The 21,100-nt window shown below is 57.5% G+C and overlaps 1 protein-coding gene across 2 annotated transcripts in view; it reads left to right on the top strand.

Annotated features, from left to right (window-relative positions):
* The window catches only part of LMX1B (LIM homeobox transcription factor 1 beta), a gene marked incomplete at its 5' end in the record, with an annotated part of 84,210 nt that extends 64,496 nt beyond the window's left edge, over window positions 1-19,714 (top strand). The window contains 6 exons of one of the 2 annotated variants that reach the window (XM_082467770.1): window positions 9,773-10,005; window positions 12,274-12,455; window positions 12,653-12,730; window positions 12,873-12,939; window positions 14,937-15,080; window positions 15,414-19,714. In XM_082467770.1, the coding sequence (XP_082323896.1) occupies window positions 9,773-10,005; window positions 12,274-12,455; window positions 12,653-12,730; window positions 12,873-12,939; window positions 14,937-15,080; window positions 15,414-15,571 (862 nt within the window). In that variant the 3' untranslated portion in view covers window positions 15,572-19,714. Of the gene's footprint in view, window positions 1-9,772; window positions 10,006-12,273; window positions 12,456-12,652; window positions 12,731-12,872; window positions 12,940-14,936; window positions 15,102-15,413 lie in introns of both variants that reach the window. The other variant, XM_082467769.1, reaches the window with a different exon arrangement.
* Between the last annotated feature and the right edge of the window lie 1,386 nt (window positions 19,715-21,100).

Genomic DNA, 21,100 nt, shown 5'->3' with positions numbered 1-21,100 from the left:
ACATATGTATATGTATAGCTGATTCACTTCGTTATACAGCAGAAACTAACACACCATTGTAAAGCAATTATACTCCAATAAAGATGTGAAAAAAATAATAATAAAAATTGATGTTTCTAAAAAATAATAAAATAAAATCAAACATAGAAAATTTTAAAAAATAATAATAATAATGGCTGCTGGATTTGGCAACCTGGAGCTGGTGACTCAGTGAGAATGGGGCAAGGGAACCTAGGATCAGCTCAGAGGGGTTTGATGAGCAGGTGGGAAGAGAAGGCATAGGGCCTGGCTCATAGTAGGTGCTCAGTGAATGTTGATGGATGAGTGGATAAATTAATTATCAAATGAATGGAATTCACCAGGGAAGGGCAGAAAAAAGAGGGAAAAGCGTCAACCCAAGGGTTAATGAAATAATACAGGTAAAGCCCTTAGCTTGGGGCCTGGCCTGGAGCACACAGACCTCTGCTGCACGTAGGCCCTGGCTGGAGGGCAGGAAGAGGCAGGTGGGGGATGATCAGAGGGTCGTGATGCCCCACCTTCCACCTGCCCTGCACCATTGATTGTCTCTCCTTGATGTCACCAAGAGAGGCCTGTTTCCCGGAGAAGCCCCAGTATCCCCAAATGGAAAAGAAACTCCTGGGGCAGAGTCTGGGCCTTGCCCTACACCCCCAGGGGTCAGAGCCCCAAAGGTGAGAGACTAGTTATCAGGTGCCAAGCCACGTATAACTCACTCTGTAGGAGTGTGTATGTGTATGAGCGTGTATGTCTCCATCCTGGCAGCTCCCTAACAGTGTCTCCAGCCCAGGGCCTCTCTCTGAACACCAGACTCGTACATGCAACTGCCCTCTGGACACATCCACATGGCTGTTAGAATTCAGCTCAGATGTAACATGTCCTGAACTGCACTCCTGACTCTCCCCTCCCCCACCTCGCCTCGGTCTCCATTTCATTTAGTGGCGACTCCATCCTTCCAGTTGTTCAGGCCCCCAAATCTTGGACTCACCTGTGCCTCTGTCCTTTCTCTCACATCCTCTCGTGTCCCTGTCTACCTTCAGAATGCATCCCAGGTAGGGTGACTTCTCAGCACCTTCCCTGGTCTAAGCCGACATTATCTTTTGCCTGGATTATTGAGATAAACTCCCAAAGCATCTCTGGGCCCCCACGCAGCTTCCTGAGGAACCTGGTTAAAATGCAAATCAGATCACACCCCGCCTCTGCTCAAACCCTCCCTCCAAAACCCCACGTGACCTGCCCCTCCTTCTACCTGCCCCTTCCTAGCCCCTTCCCCTGTTGCTCACCTGCTCCAGCCACATGGGTCTCCTTGTCTTTCCTCCAACACCCCAGATACACTCAGGCCTCAGGACCTTTGCACTTGCTATTCACTCTGCTGGGAACCCCTTTTCCCCAGATATCTCACTAAGGTCTCTGACTGTTCTTTCTAAATCTCCTGGTCACACACACACACACACACCCCGCCCCTGCCCCGTCGCTCTTCTTTGCCTCTTTATTATTCATCATTGTCACCATTTGTTACACTCTGTCTGCTAGAGATCTATCTGTTGCCTGTCCCCTCACCCTTTAGATTGGAAGCTGGGGGGGTGGGGTTGGGAGAGACTGTCCATTTGACTCACTGCTCTATCCCCAGCCTCCAGACAGTGCCTGGTACGTAGTAGGTGCCAAATAAATATGTGTGGAATCACCGAATGTGTGCCTGCCTGGCCAGGCTGGCCCCTGGATGGTACCCCGGGCTCCCAGCTGGGCCTGTCCCTCCCTGCCCCTGGCCCGTGACCTCGAGCCCCGGCTGCGGGCTCCCGACAGCGCCCCGGGCCGGGATCAAAGGGCCTTGGAGCCAGCGGCCCCGCACAGCTGGGTCTGTGCGCCCGCAGGAAGCGCCGGGGCAGCCCTCACGGCAGGCCCGGCCCCGGCGCGGCTAGGTTGCGGAGAGGCCCGCGCGCCGGCGGCCGCCGGTCCCAGCGACCGGCCACGCCAAGCATTCCAGCCGCGTGATTGACGCGCGCGCACCGGGGCCCCCGCCTGCGGCTCCCGCCGCCGCCCGCCTGGCCCGCCGCCGCCGCCGCATCAAAGCAGATGTTTGCAGCTGGTTTGAGTTGGATCCCCATCAACAGGCCCCTTTTTGTCTCAAAATAAAAACCAGCTACGCGCGGAATGATAAGGACGCGGCAGGCACGTGGGGGAGATGTCAACGAGTCGGGGAGGGAGGCGGCCAGGCAGCTCCCTCTGCCTGCTCTCACCGCATCAGCTCCTCCAAGTGACAGGCAGCCTCCAGCAGCAGCAGCAGCAGCTGGACCCCCAAGAGTGTCTAGAGTCCTGTCCCCTCGGCTCCTGTGAACTCCAGCTCATCTCGCAACCAGCATCGTCATAGACGCCACAGTCCCAGGAGCCATACTAATATGAGCCACCTCCTGAGCGCTTACTACACGGGGGCCTGTCCTAGTGCTCTGCGGCCATTCCGTCCTGGGATCCCACGCCAGCCTGTGGAGGTGTGGCACAGAGAGGGCAAACATGGGAGCATGATCACATGTTAGGTGGGGATTGTGGTCCCAGTTTTCAGACTGGAAAACAGGTTCAGAGAGTAGAGGTGGCTGGCCCCAAGGTCAGGCAGCTGGTAAGTGGCAGAGCTAGGATTGAGACTCTTCAGACCATTCTTTCTGCCTCCAGGACCAAGTTCTTTTAACTCTGTGTCATGTCACCTTTTCCAGGAAGTCCCCAGATCTCCCAGATTGACTATCATGCCTTTCTATGCCCACCTCAGCCTGCTGAGTGTACCCCATCAAAGCACATGTCATGTTATGCCAGCTCCCATGGGACGAGATATGATCTGACTCTGTTCCCCAAACATCTTGCACGAGCCTGGCACAGAGTCAGACTCCTTGCGTGTTTGCTTGGTGAATCCGTGAAGGTGTGGACAGTGGGGACAGAGGGGCTTCAGTTCCAGGTGCCAAGCCTCATGGTCCCCATGGAGGGAGTGTTTCCAGGGACTGTGGGACTTGGGCCTGGAGAGGCCCTAAGGGAAACCAGGTCCAGAATCTCCCTGGTCCCCAGTGTGGCCCTGGGGGAGGGTCTCACAGAAGCTCATGCCTCAGGGAGAACTCAGACCCAACGATGTGATGGGGGCTTCAGACTTGAAATTGGAGGTTCAGAAGAGAAGGTTCCAGAGCCTGCACTGGGCACCACGTGAGACTTAGACTGGGGAGGGAGAGGGAGCACACACCTGCCGAGATGCCCTCTGGACTAGGCCTTCTCACATCACCAGGTGAGGGAAGGATTAACACCCCCATTTTACAGAAGAGGAAACTGAGGCTCAAAGAAGGGATGTGAATGACCCAAGGCCACATAGTTGTTGGAGATGTGGAAAGCCATACCTCTGAGGATGAGGATGGGGGTGGGGGGGTGTTAAAAGGGCCGTTGAATGAGCAGGAGAAGGAAGAGACACAGGACAGAGGGTCCAGTTGGCCCACCTTGAGTCAGGTGTCCAGGCCTGGCCCAATCTCTTAAAGGTCAGGGAAGCCATTTTATACCAACTTGGCACTCCCAGGGCTTTCCCTGTGAACTATGGATGACAGTGCAGTGCGGATGTGGGGGGTGTTACTGCAGGACTCCCAGCCCAACAGGAGTGATGTGTAGAACTTCGTTGATAAAAAATTGGGACACTGGACTCCAGGTTGTTTAGCTGTGGAGGGGGCACGGGAGGGCAAGTTCACTTATCTTGTTAGCTGGTAGTGTTCTCAGACCCCCCAGAAGCAGAGTAGCCAATATTCTATTGTCCTACCTGGCTGCCCATTTCATTTCTTCCAAGGTTATTCATTCACTCAACAAATAGTCACTAACCACCAACTCAATGCCAGAGCAAAGGGTAGGGGATTGAATTAGACCCAGTTCCTTATTTCTAAGTCAGTGGGGGCTTCAGACACACAAATATCTGGATCTGTGGGTATCAGGGAAGGCTTCACAGAGGAGGTGACACTTGAATTGGGTCTTGAAGGATGAAGAGTTCAATGAGAAGTAAAGGGAAGGGGTTGAGAAGATAGGTCGTAGAGTCAGATGGAATTTTAGGTGCTAAGGAGGCAGGAAGGGACTTGCTGTGTTCAGGGAACAATGAGAAGTGTGGCAGCTGTAGCAGAGCAGCTGAGGCCAGGTGTGACAGGGGTAGAGTGGGGCCTTGAATGCCATGATTAGATCTTTGGGCTTATCCTAAAACTGTTGGGAGCTCTTGGACTGAGAACCCAGCAAGGGGCTACATAAACTGTAAAGTGCAGTAATGGGGGTCTGGAAATGGCAGTACAGTGAGGAGGAGGCCGAGGAGCTTCTACTCCGCAAGGATAGTGAACGGGTGCTGGAAAGTCTTGGAGCGATGATGACGGTGATCATGATCCCCACGTGTTGAGCCTGTCTCATGCCCCCAGCCATCATCCCCACTGGACAGATGGGGTCACTGAGGCTCAGAGAGGAGAAGGGACTTGTGTAAGGTTCCAGTGCAAGGAAGTGACAGAGCCAGGATTCCAAGCCTAATGAGTGCTATGTGGACTCCAAGATCTGGGGATGAAAACCCGTGAGGAGAGGCTGGAGGGGCCCCGGGACATTAGGAAAGCAGTTTTATCAGAGGTAAAAGAATCAGCTGTACTGCATGCATCACTGCAGGTGTCAATAGTTTAAGAGAAATTAATTAATCAGTTTTGTAATCCATGTTCAAATGCTCCCAAAAAAATTGGCTTTCTGAGTTTCGTTGATTAGCTTTATGAGTTTAATAAATTGAGCATTAAATAAATAAGCCAATAAAAACTCAAAGGAGATGGAGACATGTTGTCGTAGCCTGGGACTCTTTAAGGGAAGGACATCCCGAAAAAGGGAATTTCTTAATCTGCAATCACAGATGATCCTGGGGTGGTTTAAGAAACTGGTTGCTGGGCTTATGCCAAGTAATAAGAACTCGGGGTGTTCAGAGCCTTGAGGGCAGACAGACGTGGGCATGGTACTCAGAGCAAAGGGCCAGGGTAATTGATGAACAAAGAAACATTTGGATGCACAGAGCAGGGAGGGAGTATATGGTGATGCTGCCGTGTGACCTTGAACCTGCCCTCTGCATCTTCCTGGGCTCATCTGTGAAACGGAGATGGAAACGTTTTCCTTTTAGGGTTCTGTGAGGACTTAATGGGGTGATGCAGTTAGATGTTAACTGAGCTCAATGATATTATTAATGAGACAGACAGAGAATTGAGCCAGGAGTGCTCTGTCCAGCCCAGGCCAGACAGAAGCTAGAAGGATGGATCCAGAACCCAGGGTGGTCATGAGAAGGGGGAATGGTTGGGACCTGCGTCAGGAAGGCTGCTCCCAGGGACCCCTGGGAGACCCCAGCGAGGATAATCAATGAAAGCATGTTGGACTCACGTGGAACAAGAGAAAGGCAGAAGCCAGCTCTTGTGGGATGCCTTCTTCATGCCAGCACAGGGCCGAGGGCTTTACATGCATTCAGCTCTCCCAACAACCCCATAGGTAGGTACCATCATTCCCATTTTACAGATGAAGAAATTGAGGCTCACTGTCTTGAACAAAGTCACACAGGGAAAAGTTATGAAGCCAGGAGGGAACCGCAGGCTGCCTGCTTTAGCCTCCTGCCCCACACCCAGCTCCCCTCCCAGGTGGTCCTGTCTCCCCAGGGCAGGTGGGTGAGGCTCCCACAGACCGGCCTGGGGGTGGGGACTGACTTGTCCTGCCTCACGGGCTGAACAGGGCTATATTGGATGGTTCAGCATTCATTCAGCAAACATTCACTGCTCACCTTAGTGTGTGCAGGGACTTAGGCTCAGCACTGAAGACACAGAGGTGACCATGGGGAAGGTGCACCTGGAAATACGTTAAGTGCAGTCCTCAGGAGAAGTATCTGAGACTGGAGAGGAGAAGGGGGCTTCCTGGAGGAAGAGATGCCCAAGCTAAATCCTTCATAAGCAGATATTTGCCAGGCAGAGGCTGGGAGAGGGGGAATGGTGTTCTAGGTTGTAGGCACAGCGTGAGGAGGAAAGGGTCGGCGGTTTACATGAAAAATGGGGACGGGGGTTGTGTGGATTGCCAGCAAGCCTGTGTGTCTGTGTTGTGGTCACGAAGCTGCCGTCTAGATTTGGAGCTTCTGGATTGGGGGAGGAGCCAGGGCAGGGGGATTGGCACCGAGAGGGCGGGGCAGCTAGAGGGAAAGCCACAGGGAGCTCCCCCCCACCACCGCCCCGGGGCCAGAGCTTCGGAGCTGCCCCACAGCACCCCATCGTCCCCTGACCCCGGGGCCTGCCCCATCCTGGCCTCCCAGCCCAAGTGTGGGAAGCAGCAACACACCCATCTGGAATCCCCAGCCCAGCTGGGGAGTGGGGACTGTTGTCCCTATCTCACAGATGAGGAAAGTGAGGTTCAGACTTGCCCAGGGTCACAGAGCCGGTCAGGATGGAGAGCAGGACCAGGGCTCCAAATCCAGTGCCCTTGATGCTTTCTGGGCCTTTCACATCTGGCTCTGGAGCATCTCTGGGGCAGGAGGGGAAGGGAAGCTGGGTGGCCCGGAGCTTTTCAGCCTGAGCAACTCTACATCTCTGGTCAGTATTTGCAGCTTCTGGGCGGTATTCACGGAGAGGCCTGCCCCAGCCCCCAATCACTCCCTCTGTGCTCACAGCTTTATCCTGACAACTCACTGCATTTTCACACTGAGAAACAGGCAGTGTTGCTGAGCCCATTATACAGATAAGTGAGCTTAGAGAGAGGAAATTACTTGCTCAGTCACAAGCCAGCAAGTGGTGGAAACAGGCATTGAACCCGAGTCCATCTGATTCCAGTGCCACCCGCCTGTAGCTGGGGCTGCTTCTCAATGGCTGGTTCCACCGATCCTTCATGGTGGGAGGGATCGAGGGAGGGAGTGGGGGGCTCACAGGAGGGCACCCCGCTGGCACCCCAGCCCCTCCCACACACGCAGTTGGTAGCTCTCACCCTGGCACGGTAGACAAAGGCAGCCCCATAATTGGGAGCGAGTATTTCATGCATCCCCCCCGATGTTTTATTGGGTGGAGAGATGCTTGGAGACCAAACGGATGGCACATTCTGTTTATAAAGTGTGCGGTTTGTTTTATTTCCCGAGTTTTTGCAATCTAGATAACAGATGATGCCCCAAGTGGCTGGCGCTGCCTCTGTAATGGCGGCACCGAGGCTTTGGAGAAGTATTAATAATAGATTGTGTTGATGAGTTTGGAGAAAGTAGCAATCGACCCCCTGCTGCCAAGGCATTAGCGCGGCTGTTCTCAACGAAGCCTGCATGGTGGCAGCGCCTGCAAATGCGGGTCACACACCCCTCCCCCCCGCTGCCCCCTCCCACAGACTAAGAGGGCCTCCTTTCTGGGAACCGCCCAAGGTGTGCCAACCCAGCCTGGGGCCCTGGCCCTGACATGGTGACACAGAGATGCAGCCATTGCCTGTCCACCCGTGGGCCACAGAGGCCAGGCTGCAGCCCTTAGTGGGGCCACCAGGTCAGGAGGTGGAGTGTGGGGAGAGGGACAAGGAGGCAGTGAGAGGGGCAAGGCAGAAGTGTCCTCCATGTCAGAGCAGCAGGTTCTGCAAACCTGGCTCCTTCCCTAGCCCCTTGGCAGAGTTGGAGGGCCAGCCAGGTTCCTAAGGGCCTCTGCTTAGGATACATGGACAGTTGAGTGGGTTGCACCCTGAACAAAGGTCTCCAGCCAAAGGGCCAAATTGGAGCTGCATCCATCTCGTACCCGTTGTGAAGGCATGCACTGTGTGGGCCAGTGGGGTCCTGTCTGCCTGAGCCTCTGCACCCCGCCGCAAGCCTTCGCTCATGGCCTTTTCAAACACTGAGGCCTCCTTGAGGATCAGTTGAACCTCTGTAGAACTGGGAGCTGACAGGGCCATGTGCCGTCACTCTGATGTGGTACTCATTCATTGAGTTAAATGCTCAGTATCATTGAATCCTGACAATAGCCCTTTGAGGGAGGTCCTGTTGACATCCCCATTTTATAGTAGAGGGGACTGAGGCCTGAGATAAGCATAGAGGATGCCACCTCCCCCAGACTGGGGCATCAAAGAAGGCTTCCCAGAGGAGGTGGCACTGGAGTTGGGCATTGCAGGATGAGTAGGAGCCTGCTGGGTAGACTAGTGGTGGATGACAGGGGTTGCTGGGGTGTCCCCAGTTTGAGTGCCCTGGCCGGTGCCAGGGCAGCAGGCAGAGCTCGGAATGGCCCTGCCCACTGCATCCCACCAGCTCGCCGTGGGCGGTGCTGATGGCAGCCCCGGGAAGGGAGGCAGGCCGAGAGCCTTGAATTTATGGCCATTTCTGTTCCAGAACCGATTAGTAGAGAATTGCAGCTGTAATCTGTGCCTGTGATGGCGGGCCGTAAAGAGGGATGGGATGTGCACAGTGCTCCCCAGGTGGCGCCCGCAGATGTGGCCCGGGGACGTGGGGAATGAAAAATGGTTTTAATTCCCTCCCAGCAGCAATAATTTGATTCTTCATAAATTTTTCCATCAAAGTGTTGTTCCCACAGAGCGGGGCACGTGACAGGGATCGGGGGCCGGGAGGAGTGGTCAGTAGGTACAGGCAGAGGCGGGGCCCTGCTGCTCAGACTCTTTCTGCACACTCGCCGGAGGCATGAAGACCCCTGCCCCCACCCCCAGCTTTGTCTCCGGAGATGGAAGATGGATCCTCCCTGTCACGGAGGGACTGGATCAGGCCCGGGAACAGAGCCGGCTCCATCATTTACTACCCACGTGACCCTGAGCACGTGACTCTGCCTCCCAGCACCTCAGTTTCCTTATCTCTAAAATGGGATTAATATTTCCTGCCTCATAGGGTTGTTGCAAGGATGAAATGCATTTCTGCATGCAGAGCGCTTAGAAGAGCGACTGGTACACCATACGTGCTCCGTGAATATCTGTTCATGGTGTAGATTCCTAAGCTAAGATGAGGGATAAGCAGGTGGTAGCCAAGGCAAGGGCCAGAACATGTTGAAGAGCCAAGGTGATGGTGCTCTGGAGAGACTGCAGGCTGTTCCATGGGGCCGAAGCCTCGGCGAGCAGAGGGGTAAGAGAAGAGGCAGGACTGTGAAGGGCCTGAGTGCCAGACTCAGGAACTTGAAGGTTCTCCGGAGGGCACTAGGGAGCCATGGAAGAGTCTAGAGCAGGGAAGCAGCATGATTAGATGTGTGTTTTAGACAGATCCCTCTGGCTCTCATCCTGGAGGGTGAGTTGAAGGGTTGGAGAGGCCAGGAACCCAGGGAGGGCACTGGGGCAGCCCTCAGGCAGGAGAGGAGGGACCCAGGCTGGGTGATGGGTTGGGCAAGGCTGGGGATTGCTTGGATGTGGGGGAGAGGCAGGGGCAGAGAGGAGGAGAGCCGGTGCTAGAGTAAGGGTAGATGGGACCTGTGGGCTGCCTGGCCTTCCCCTCAGGGCAGGGGCCCACCTGGCTCCCAGGGAAGGTGGAGGCTGAACCTGCACTCTGCCCTCTAGTGGCCACTGTGTCTCTGAGCGGGAATGACCCTGAGCTGATGCTCCCAGGAGAAGGCACCTCCGGGCAGGTTGCCCAGTGCCCACCGTGAGGCCGCCAGGGCCCTGTGAGCCAAAGGGGTAGGGCTCCCACTGTCTGGCTCTGTGCCCAGGGAGGGCCTCTCCCACTTGGGCTGGAGGGTCAGCGTGGAGGGAGGAAAAGGTGCTCTGTGGGCAGTGCCTCTGGGAGGGACCCCTGAGCCCAGCCAATGCGCCCACTCTGCACCTGCAGGCTCTTCGCGGCCAAGTGCAGCGGCTGCATGGAGAAGATCGCCCCCACTGAGTTTGTGATGCGGGCGCTGGAGTGCGTGTACCACCTGGGCTGCTTCTGCTGCTGCGTGTGTGAGCGGCAGCTACGGAAGGGCGACGAGTTTGTGCTCAAGGAGGGCCAGCTACTGTGCAAGGGTGACTACGAGAAGGAGAAGGACCTGCTCAGCTCCGTGAGCCCCGACGAGTCCGACTCCGGTGAGCTGCCCCTGGAGCTGGGGCAGGTGGTGGGGAGAGCTGCCCCTACAGGAGAAGCCCGCTCGTGACCCCAGGACCTGCACTATACACAGACACTGCACCCACATCCGATACGCACGCACACTGATGTGTTCAGTACACACGTGCACATGTGGGGCGCACACAGACACGTGTGCACAGCCCCACAGGCACACGAATGTACCTGGACGCTATCACGCACAGGTGTAGGTGCATGTGATCACAGATGCACACACACAAGCACATAAAATGCATGTGTGGATACCCATGCCCAGGAGTGTAAATACACAGACACATGTCCATGTGTAGACATGTGCTTACATGCCCAAGCATGCAGAAGCCCACACCCATGTAAACAACATGTGCACGCACGCCCCAGCACACTCACGCAGTCAACACCTATGCATATGGCTGCACATGTTCATCTACGTGCTTACATGTACTGTAGCTTGCACACACGTGCTGGCGCACCCCCTGCTCTCTGGCCCACCACCCTCCCCCGCTCTAATCCTTGCTGTGGCCACCCCCCCCCGACAGCACAGCATCCCAGGGGTCTCTCCCAGCACCGGGTCTGCAGGCTGCAGGTGTCTGATCTGATGCAGCCTTTCTCCATCACCCCCCCAGAGTCTTCAGCAGTGGGGAGCAGTAGCCCCAAGCTATTCCCTTTTTCCCCGCTGCATGGGGAGACTGGGGCCCTCAGTGGTGGAGGGAGAGACTCCATTTCCCGGGGTGAAGCCTCCTCTCTACCTTGCTCCAACCCCCAAAAGACTTTACCAGTTTGGAGCCCTCCTGGCAGGAAGGGCAGGGCCAGCCGGTAACAAGTCTTAAGGAAGGAAAAGTCAGGGAGCAGGCTGGCACCTTATCCTTCCTGGGGGTGGCGAAGATGGACTGGAGCAGGGGGCGTGGGGAGGAGGCGCCCTGATCTGCCGGGCCCTGTGGGGAACCTGGAGCCCACGGTCACAGGACCTGCCCACACGAAGGAGCACTGTCCCTGCCAGAGCCTTTGGAGGTGTGAGCTCCCAAGCCACCTGTACCTCTGTCCATCCCTGGGCAGGGCACCACGGCGGCCAGGCTGCCTGGGCTCCTGTGGGAGAGTAGAGGCCAGCCAGATGCCATTGGCATGTTCACGCCAGGCCTAGGGAAGGGTTCTCGGAGGGAGGTCCCCTCCACAGGGGCTCATGCTCAGAGGAAGATGGTCTAGGAGAAGGGAGACCAGTTCAGACTCAGGGTCAGCAGGAGGCATGGGGGGTGGGAGGGAGGCTCTGCTATCTGTCTGGGACTGGCATCTCTGAGACCCACAACTCGGGCATGGAAGTGGGTGTGGGTGTGCCTCCGGGTGAATACACATGCTTCTGCATGGAGGTGTGTGTGTTCAGATGTGTGCATGTCTGTATGTCCCCGCCTGTGAGCATGCACCTCTACGTGCATGTGTGCACGCGTGCACATGTCATGGTCACAAGTACTCCTGTGTGAGAACGTCTGGAGTGTGTGTCTTTGCCCATCAATTCTTAGTCCCTGGAAGCTCCAAGGAAGCAGGCCCCTGGTAGCCTCCTCTCTGGGCCGTGAGGCCCAGCTAGTGCTGGGCTAGTGCCATGGTAACTGGTGTTCCCAAAGGCTGACATGCTGGGCTGGGGTCTCCCGGGCACCGGAGGCCAGCAGGACAAGGTGGGTCCCAGGCAAGATGGGTCAGGGGAAGCCCAGGGCCAGAATGAACACAGATGCCAGCATCTCTCCTCAGGCGGGCCATGGTCCTGATGAGGACAGCAGATCGGCCACAAGTGAGCATCCTGTGTGCTCCCTTCGGTGTGTCCAGCCACGTGTACACCTGCGTGCTTCTGCAGAGCCCATACCTGTCCCCGTGTGGGCCTGTATCTCTACCATTCTGAACGCGTGCGCATCTGAGTGTGCAGTGCATGCGTGCTTGTGTGTCTCTGCCTGCTCACCAGGGTGCCTTCCTGGGCGTGTCTGCCTGTGGGGTCAGCAGAGCAGGCCTGGGGGCCTTGGCTCAGGTCTCCCTGGGGGTCCAAGATAAGGAAGTGAGGAGTGTGTGCTGGGGAAGGGGACACACAGGGCCCAGATGGGAGAGGAGAGACTAGATAGGCAGGGCCTGTGGGCCGGGGGGAGGGGGTGGTCTTTACCCTGAGGGCACTGGAGAGTCGTGGCAGGTGTTAGCAGGAGATGATGGGATCCCATCAGGTAGCAAGTTGCCTGAGGATACAAGGCTGACAGGCTGGGGTGTGTCCCCCACAGTGAAGAGCGAGGATGAAGATGGGGACATGAAGCCAGCCAAGGGACAGGGCAGCCAGAGTAAGGGCAGTGGGGACGACGGGAAGGACCCGCGGAGGCCCAAACGACCCCGGACCATCCTCACGACGCAGCAGCGAAGAGCCTTCAAGGCCTCCTTCGAGGTCTCCTCCAAGCCCTGCCGGAAGGTGAGGGGCGGCTGGGGTGGGATGGAGGCTGACACCCTCGCACGCGCTGCCTTTCCAGACACCACCCCTTCTGCTCCTGCTGGGGGCTGGGCGTCCCTCCCCCTCCCCGCCCATCCCCCCAAACCTGCTGCCTCCCAGCTGCTGCCCCCCCACCACACCTACCCCCAGGCCTGACCCGTCTCCTTCTCTATGGGCAGGTCCGAGAGACGCTGGCGGCAGAGACGGGCCTCAGCGTGCGTGTGGTCCAGGTCTGGTTTCAGAACCAAAGAGCAAAGGTGAGTACAGGCACCTGCCACCCCGCTGGACAGGGGTGGGAGGGGGAGGGGGTGCAGGCAGAAGACCAGGGGCCTGATGAGGGTGGGGCGGGAACGACGCGGGGCTGGAGGCGGAGACTGGCACACACTGTGTCTCCTGCAGATGAAGAAGCTGGCACGGCGGCACCAGCAGCAACAGGAGCAGCAGAACTCGCAGCGGCTGGGCCAGGGTGAGCAGGGCGGCCAGGGTGGGGCTCAGTCTCTGTAACTAGACTCCCAAGAAACCTCCCGCCAGGGCGATTGGAGCCCAGGGAGCTGCTGCCTTGCAACCTGCTGAGATCAGTAAAGGAGAGAGGCAGTGGGGGCCGTGGGACACAGGAGGGGAGATGGCAGGGTGGGCGGCCCAGAGGGGTGGCAGAATTTCCATATTCAAAACAGCGATGCGGTGTGCCAGGCACTGTTCTCACCGTTCCACACGCTCCGTCTCAATTCTCACAGATCCCTGAGAGGAAGGGCATCGTTACACCCCATCTCACAGATGAGGAGACTGAGGCTCAGGGAGACTAAGGGACTCGCTGGGATCACTCAGCTAGTAAAGGGCACAGCCAGGCTTCAGCCCGGAGTGTAGGGCTCCTAAGCCTGTGCTTTTAACATGACCATACACCCTACTGCCCACAGTAGAATTCAGCAGAAGTCTCCAGAGAAAGTCTGAAGGTGTTGAGGAGTCCAGAGTGGACTGGGCTTTGCCCAAATGCTGTTTCCACAACTTGGGCTGGGGCTGGCCTCCCCGGCCCCATGGGGACATGGAGCCTTCTAGGTCTTGAAGGGAGGGCACTGGGAGCTCCCTGAGTCTGCCAAACTGGGGTAGGGGCCTCAGCTGCCTGCTCCCAGGTGAGCCGGGGTCTCTGAGGCAGATGCCAAGGGATTGATGGGCAGCCCCTTCTACTCAGAACTCTGCGGCCAGACCAGTGTCCCAGGCTGGACCTTGAGCTTCAAGGCCGTGGCCTCAGAGCCCAGCTCTTCCTGTCTTCTCTTTCTGCCCCCTCTCCCGAGATGGCCCAGCCTTCTGGGGCTGCAGCCACGGCCTCAGGTCTCCCAGCCTGCTCCCAGGCTGTGTCTCACTCTCCGGTGTTCCCAGATGCCCCCTGGATGCAGCCTCCCCAGGAATGTTCCACGGTCCCCTCGAGCTCATCACAGCCCATACTGTACTTCATACCGCTGCCCCTGCTGCCACATGTACAAAACACCCCCTACAGCTCCCCTACCCCGTCTCAGCAAATGGCACTACCACCCCAGTACCCACACCAGGAACCCAGGAGTCACCTCCCCCGTCTTGTCCTACACGCACTGCATCTGCTCAGTCACCAAATCAGGCAGTGGTTTCTTGTCCCATGTCCCTCATGGCCCTCTTAGTCTTTCCCGCACCTGCATTAATACGGACCCCAACCCCTCCCAATGGTCTCCTCCTCTGGCCTCCACCCTCCCAGCCTTTCTCCACAGTCCCTTCACAGCTAAGACCCTCCACTGGCTTCCTACAGCCTCAGGGGAGCCCCCACTCAGCTCGGGTCCCCAAGGAACCATCTGTCTCCCCAGGCATGACCTTCTCTTGTCCTCACGCTTCAGCCCAAGGACTGGGCTCCTTGCCCCCACAGGGCAGTTTCTCTCTTCTCTGCCTTTGCTGCCCTTCAGCCTGGCATGCCTGCCCCCTGCTCAGCTGGTTGAACCTCTGCTGGTTGTTTAAGTCACATGGAGGTGGAGGGCTCCTTCCTCCAGGAAGCCTTCCTTCCCTGAGCCTCGTTGGCCGGGGTGCGGGCTCCACCTTGATGCTCCCAGATGCAGGGCATTCACTGCACCCATATGTTGTCAAATCAGTACTGGCTGCTCACTGGAAGCCTCTGTCTTCCCCAGGCTGGGAGCTCCTGGAGGGCAGGGCTGTAGGAGGAAGGGAGGAGGTGGGGAGGGAGGGCTCTTTCTGGAAGAGACGCTGGACTGTGTGTCTGGGGAAGGTTGGTGGGGTGGGGGGTCAAATATGTAGGCTCAGTGACCCTAGAAGGCCACAGGCAACCTCAGCAGGGGCAGGGCTGGGAAGGAGTAGGTCAGAGAGACCACAGTGGGCAGCCTGGACTGGGGGGTCGTGAGGGAGGTCATGGGACTCCTGGGGTAAATCTGTGAGGTCTCCAGGACAGGGCAGGCAGGGCCAGTCAGTGAGGGCGTGCTCTGTCCCCAGAGGTCCTGTCGAGTCGCATGGAGGGCATGATGGCCTCCTACACGCCGCTGGCCCCGCCGCAGCAGCAGATCGTGGCCATGGAGCAGAGCCCCTACGGCAGCAGCGACCCCTTCCAGCAGGGCCTCACGCCGCCCCAAATGCCAGGTGACCACATGAACCCCTATGGTAAGCCGCCCGACCCCCTGCTGCCCCAGCACCGCCCCTGCCCCCTGCCTGACCTGGCAGGCCTGGGGCTGAAACAGCCACCTCCCGCCCCAGGGCCCCCGGCAGACCCTTCCAACACAGCCCACCTGCCTCCTCCTGACCGGAAGGGGGCGCCCTGGAGACCTCACCCACACCCCCCAACCCCTCTGGTCGGGCACCGTCAGCAGGTCATCCTGTCCCTCCCTCACCTCCAGCCACACTGCCTGTAGGGCCAACAGGGCCCCCAGGAGCCCCAGCCTGTACCCCGGTGCTGACACTGCCTCTGCCCCCCAGGGAACGACTCCATCTTCCACGACATCGACAGTGATACCTCCTTAACCAGCCTCAGCGACTGCTTCCTCGGCTCCTCGGATGTGGGCTCCCTGCAGGCCCGCGTGGGGAACCCCATCGACAGGCTCTACTCCATGCAGAGTTCCTACTTCGCCTCCTGAGAGCCAGCCGGGCTGCAAGGACGCTTGGGCGAGGGCCCTGGGGTGGGACTGCAGGCCGCAGAGGCTGCCTCGCCACCCGCACAGACTCTACAGACAGCCATACGGTGCCCTCCCCTCGGCCAACTGGGCCTGGCTAAAGTGCCCACTGGGCACAGCCAGACAGGCAGACGGGCACAGCCTGGGCAGGGGCTGTGTCCTGCCCACAGAGACTGTCACCCCCAGGGACCCAGAGCTCTCGGACAGCCACTCATCTCCCAGCCCCACCTCGGCCTCCATCGCCTCCTTCCCCCTCCCCATCTCTTTTACGGGAAGCTTAAATTCTCTCTATTTTTTTAAATGTCCTCTCTCTGTCCAGGCCACCTCCATGGCATGGGCCTAGGTCGAGGCAGGGCCCCCGTGCATGCCCCCAGACGATGGTGTGAGAAGTGTGTGTACCTGTGCCCTGCACTGTGCCCACCTCCCCCGCCTCTGAGGGCAGGCCCGCCAGCCTAGGATCACCCCTTCCAGCTGGAGCCTGGAGCAGGAGTAGGGAAGAGTCTGGCAGGTGGGCCAAGCCCACCACAGCTCTGCCCTGAGGGGGAATCATGGGGGGACCAGGGACGGGTAGGTTGAGCCCAGGCTGACTCAAAGGGATGGAGACATACATGCAAATGCACACACTTAAAGGCACACCCATGCGGAAACACACACAGGTATATGGACATGCTGAAAGAGACATGCTGAAAGAGACAGACAGGCCTCTGCGGGTCAGCCCTGCCCTGTCAGGAAGGGGGAAGAGGCCAGACAGGGGCAGGGAGTCCCTCTGATAGCAATAGGAGGGGAGGGAGGAAGCGAGGAGGTTAAGGTGAGCTTGAAGCACATGGACACAGATGTATCTTAGCCTCTGCCCAGACGGGGGCTGCCTGGGCAGAGACAGAGGCCGCAGAACCAGGTAGGATCAGACCAAATGGCAGAACCTCCAGGCGGAAAAGCGTCTCAAAAGTCACCCACTTGGCACTCCATAGGATGTTTGGTTCCTGCCCAAGCCACTTCTGCCTCTCCTCGCATACCTCCAGTAACTTCATCGGGCCCCAAGTCAGCTGCCTTTTCTGCTGATTTCACCTCTGCCCTATTCAGCCCTGAGTCCTCGCTTCTCAAAGCCAGGCTTTTCCAGCTGCTCCAGCTCTTCCTTTTAAACTGTACCGCCCAGCCTGGCTCCAGCTTTCCCTTTAAAGGTATGGAACAGATATAATCCAGTCCTCCCACTGTCATCAGCCAGCCAAAGTGAGCAGGTCAATCACCTCCCCAACTTTAGGCACCCTGCCTGTTAACGTGGCCTGAGATCCAGTGAATGGTTTAGGGCACGTAACCTGGAAACTCACCCTGCCCTTTTGTAACCAGAGCCCCTGACCCTGACACATGTGTGACAGCTAAGCCACAACTCTCTCCTGTGTGTGTGTGGAGGGGGCACTTACTGGCCCCTGGAGATCCAGTGAAGGACCTTGACTTTTTTCTTGTTACGTTTCCTCTTATTTGATTCAGTCCAGCCTGTGGAGTTTCTCTGCACCCCAACTCTGTGACCACTGGTTTGTTCTCTCTCCTCAGCACATCTGCCGATGTAAGGAGTCGGCCCTGTGTGTCTCACCCAAGGCATGTGGACCATTTTGTCAAACGCCCTGCTAGGAGCCAGATACTGTATCAACCTCTGCCCCCAATCTCCCCAACTCTAACCCTGTCAAAAGAGGAAGTGAGGCCAGGCTGATGGGCCCTGTTCTCAGTGACCCCTTGCTGGCCCCTGGAGGCCACTGTGTCCTCAGCCAGTGCTCATGGCTCTGCTTTCCATTCTAACACTGAGCCCTAGGCTGCAGAAGTCTGCCTGGTCCCGCCTTTGAGCTGATGGGATGACGGGTGTCTCTCCACCCGTCTGGAGAAGGGCCCCTCTGTCTGGCCCTGGGATCCTCGAAGTTCACCAACATCCTCTGTGATTTTGCTTCTCTGTCCTCTGGGGAGACCTCAGTCCCTCCAGAGCATCCTAAGCCAACCTCCCCGCCCCTCCTGGGCTTCTGCACTCACGTCTTGCCACGCTCTTCACCATGGCAGAGCTGTCAGAGCGGAGATGCGGCTCAGAGTCAGCCCTCAGGCCCAAACAGCCAGCCTGGCCCTTCTGGGCTCTTCTTGTTCTACACAGAACTTCCACAGGGTCTTAGTTGATGTCCTGAGTCCTTCTGCAGCCTCAGCCCACCTAGGTTCTGTGCCATCTCTTGGTCCTGGGTCACCACTGGTCCCTTAGGCAGCCACTCTGGTTTCTTGAGAGATGGTCCCCTTTCTCCTCTTATGCCCACACAGTCGAATCATGCCAGGGGCACTTGGGGCAGGTCCAGGGGTAGATATTCTCCCCCACCAGTGGGCCTGGCCCTTCTCTCCCAGACTCTTTAAGTTGGAAGGAACCTCAGGAATGGGTCAACTAGTCTACCCCTTATTCTGCAGCTGGGAAATGTGGGCCAGGAGAGGGGCAGGGACAAGGCCTCTCTCAACTAGTCAGGGACAGAGCTGGAGCAGAGAATAGGGACACCACGCCAGCTCCTCATCCCCTGTGTCTGGTGAACGACCTCCAGGTCAGGGGGCATGACTCGTCTTGGTAAAATTGCCATTCTGGGGCCTCATAAACCCCAACTCCAGCCTGGGCTCTGCCTCTGCCATTACACTGCTCCCTGCCAGGAGCTGGTACAGGACACCCACGCTGATGACCCACAGATTGTCAAAGCAAGAGGGACCTCAGCCCCTCATGCCAAAGATGCCCCATCAGCTAGTTTAGGTAGCACCTTCACTGTACTGCAGCTCACTGCCCCCAGGCTCTGATGCCCACTCTGCCCGGCCCTGGACTAGGTGTGGGGACACAGATGCACAAGATGTAGGCCCCCCTGCCTTGAGGGGCTCTCTCCTAGGAGGAGAGGCATACACATTTCGCCCAAGCCTGTCTGGACATTGTTGGGGACCCATTTCTCAGATGAGGAACCTGAGGCTCAGAGAAGGTCACCCAGCAGAAGCACGCAGAACCAAGCAGACTTGCTGGGGTCTGGGGCTAGCTGAGGTGGCCAGGCTCTTCCCACTTCGCGCAGGAAGTGCAGCCTTGACCTGAGGTGGGGAGCGTGAGTAGCCAGGACCACCCCCACCCCTGCCGTGATATGGGATCACCATCACATGGTGCCTGGGTGGGAAGCCCAAGGGAAGGGGGAGGTGACAGTCTGGTCTCCGGAGGAAGAGGGAGAAAGTGAGAGGTGGGCAGGGGGAGTGCTGGAGAAAAGCCGAGTCCTGTTTCCCTTTGGGGAAGTTGAGGCTCAGAGAGAGGAAGGAATATGCCCCAGGTAACACAGCGAGTGTTACCATCTACCCCATGGAGCCTTCCAGGGAGGCCACACAGGGGACACTGTAGTTCTAAGGGTCAGACCATGGGCTCAGCAGAGCCCATAGAGAAGGGGCCAGTGCCAGTGGGCTGGGCATCTTGGGAGGCTTCCTGGAGAGGATGAGGTAGGGGGGTCCACCACGTCCAGATGAGCAGGGCCCTAGCAGTGAGGCTTGGGGGAAGGAGAACTGGCTGACCCCTGCCTGGGCCCAGCCTGAGCTCTGGGCACCACCTGGGGTGAGACTCTCATCTCCCATCTGGGAGAACCTGCAGCTCTGGGCTCACTCTGCCCCACGGGGAAGGGGATCCACGCTCACAGGCACGCACACAGACACACTCACACCCAGACACACATGAAGGCTCACGGACCCACACTCATAGACACGCCGCCTGGGGGCCAGGGGAGCAGGAGGGACCCTCCAACATTTGGCCTTTGGATGGTGCCATTTCCAATGGGCCTCTCTGCTGTGCCCCCGCCCCCTCCAGGGTCCCACGGGAGCTCAGCCCAGCCAGGTGTGGGGACCGGGCCACCAGCCATTGCTGTTCTCCTTGTACAGACTCTCACTGTCCACCCGCCATCCCCAGACACATTTTATTTAATAACTTGTCATTGTTAAATTATTTATTAGCGTTTACCACATCACCACCCCGCCCTGCCCTCCACTCTCACCTTCTGCCTCTTCCCACAAAAGCAGAAAATGGAAACAACAAAAAAAGATGAGACATCAGTATATTTGTAAATAAACCAACCTGTACACGCCTGTGGTGCCTCTCCTTGCGGGGAGGCTGTGCGGGGCCTGAGCCAGTCCTGCACGAGACGTCAGCAGATTTCTCAATGGGCACCAGGGACAGCAGGTCAGGAAGGGAGAGCCTGGGGTCCCTGGTCTAGCCGAACACATTCCCTTGTCCCATCCCATAACTGTCATCTCCCCAACCTTGTCCTATCCCAACCCTGACCCATCTCCATCCTTGAAACAAATGCATCCCTCCCATCCCACTCCATTCCTTTCCCCAACACAATCATTCATTCAACCAACCGATATGAAGGGCCCCTTAAGTGCCAGCCACTAGGCTGAGAACTGGGGATTGGTCCCTGCCTCAAGGAGGTAGACAGTGTGATGTGAACTCAGTTGAGGTACAGTGCAGCCTTGTTATAGGAGTACCCAACCTCATCTGGAGGGGTGGAGCATCATGGAAGGCTTCCTGGAAGAAGCTACATATTGAGCTGAGATGGGAAGTTAGCCGGCATGGGGGCACTGAATGGGGAGGAGTGTCTGCGAGCGCTCCAGGCTTGTGCAAAAACTCAGGGGCTGGCAAAATCTTGTCTCTTAAACTGCAAGAATAGCTAAGTTTGGGGCTGGGGGAGAAGCAGTGAGGCTGGAGGCAAGGGCAGACCATCCAGGGTCCTGATGCTGAGTGGAGAATAGATCCAATTAGGTCAGATGGACTGGAGACTGGGGTCAACTGGGTCACCTAGGTGACAGATGACAATGGCTTTGACTAGGGTGGTAAAATTGGGGAGAAAGAAGGGGGCAGATCCTGGAGATACAGGTGAGAGGGGAGTCAGGGCAACATCTAGGTTCCTGGATCACTGTGATGGGGTCCCTGGAGCACTCTGATCTGGGGCACGTGGAGCTGAGGGTCTCTGGGGCATCCAAGAGGTGTCCTGGACAGGGCTGAGCCTCAAAAGGACCAGATCTGAGTATCCAGGTGTTCAACAACCAGGGGGATGGTCACTGAGGCACAAGGTGGGCGAGCTCACCCAGGGGAATGTGACAGGGAGAATGAAGCTGAGGCCAAATCCTGAGGAATCCTGAGGACTCGGGGCTGGACATGGCCCTGGGATCCAGGGGAGATGGGGGTGGGGGTGGGGCCGGGGGGGTGGAGATGGCAGAGACTCAAGGAATGTGGTTCTCAAAGTATGTTCCTTGAGGTCTCAGGTTTCCTCAGGGTACCTTGGGGAGTATCAGTGTGTGTGCGTGCGTGTCCATGTGTCTATGGAAATAGCTCTGTGGGTCAGTTTGCCTGGGTAGATTGTGTAGGAAGCTGGGAGTCTGCACGTATTGGTGTATGGTGTGCAGCTGGCTGTCTAGATCTGTGTATGGAGTTGGGTGTCTCAGACTTCTGTCCGTGTGTCGGTGAAGACG

Source organism: Balaenoptera physalus (genome assembly GCF_965194825.1).
Source record: "Balaenoptera physalus genome assembly, chromosome: 7".
NCBI lineage: Eukaryota > Metazoa > Chordata > Mammalia > Artiodactyla > Balaenopteridae > Balaenoptera > Balaenoptera physalus.
This window is presented reverse-complemented; position numbering and strand designations above follow the sequence as displayed.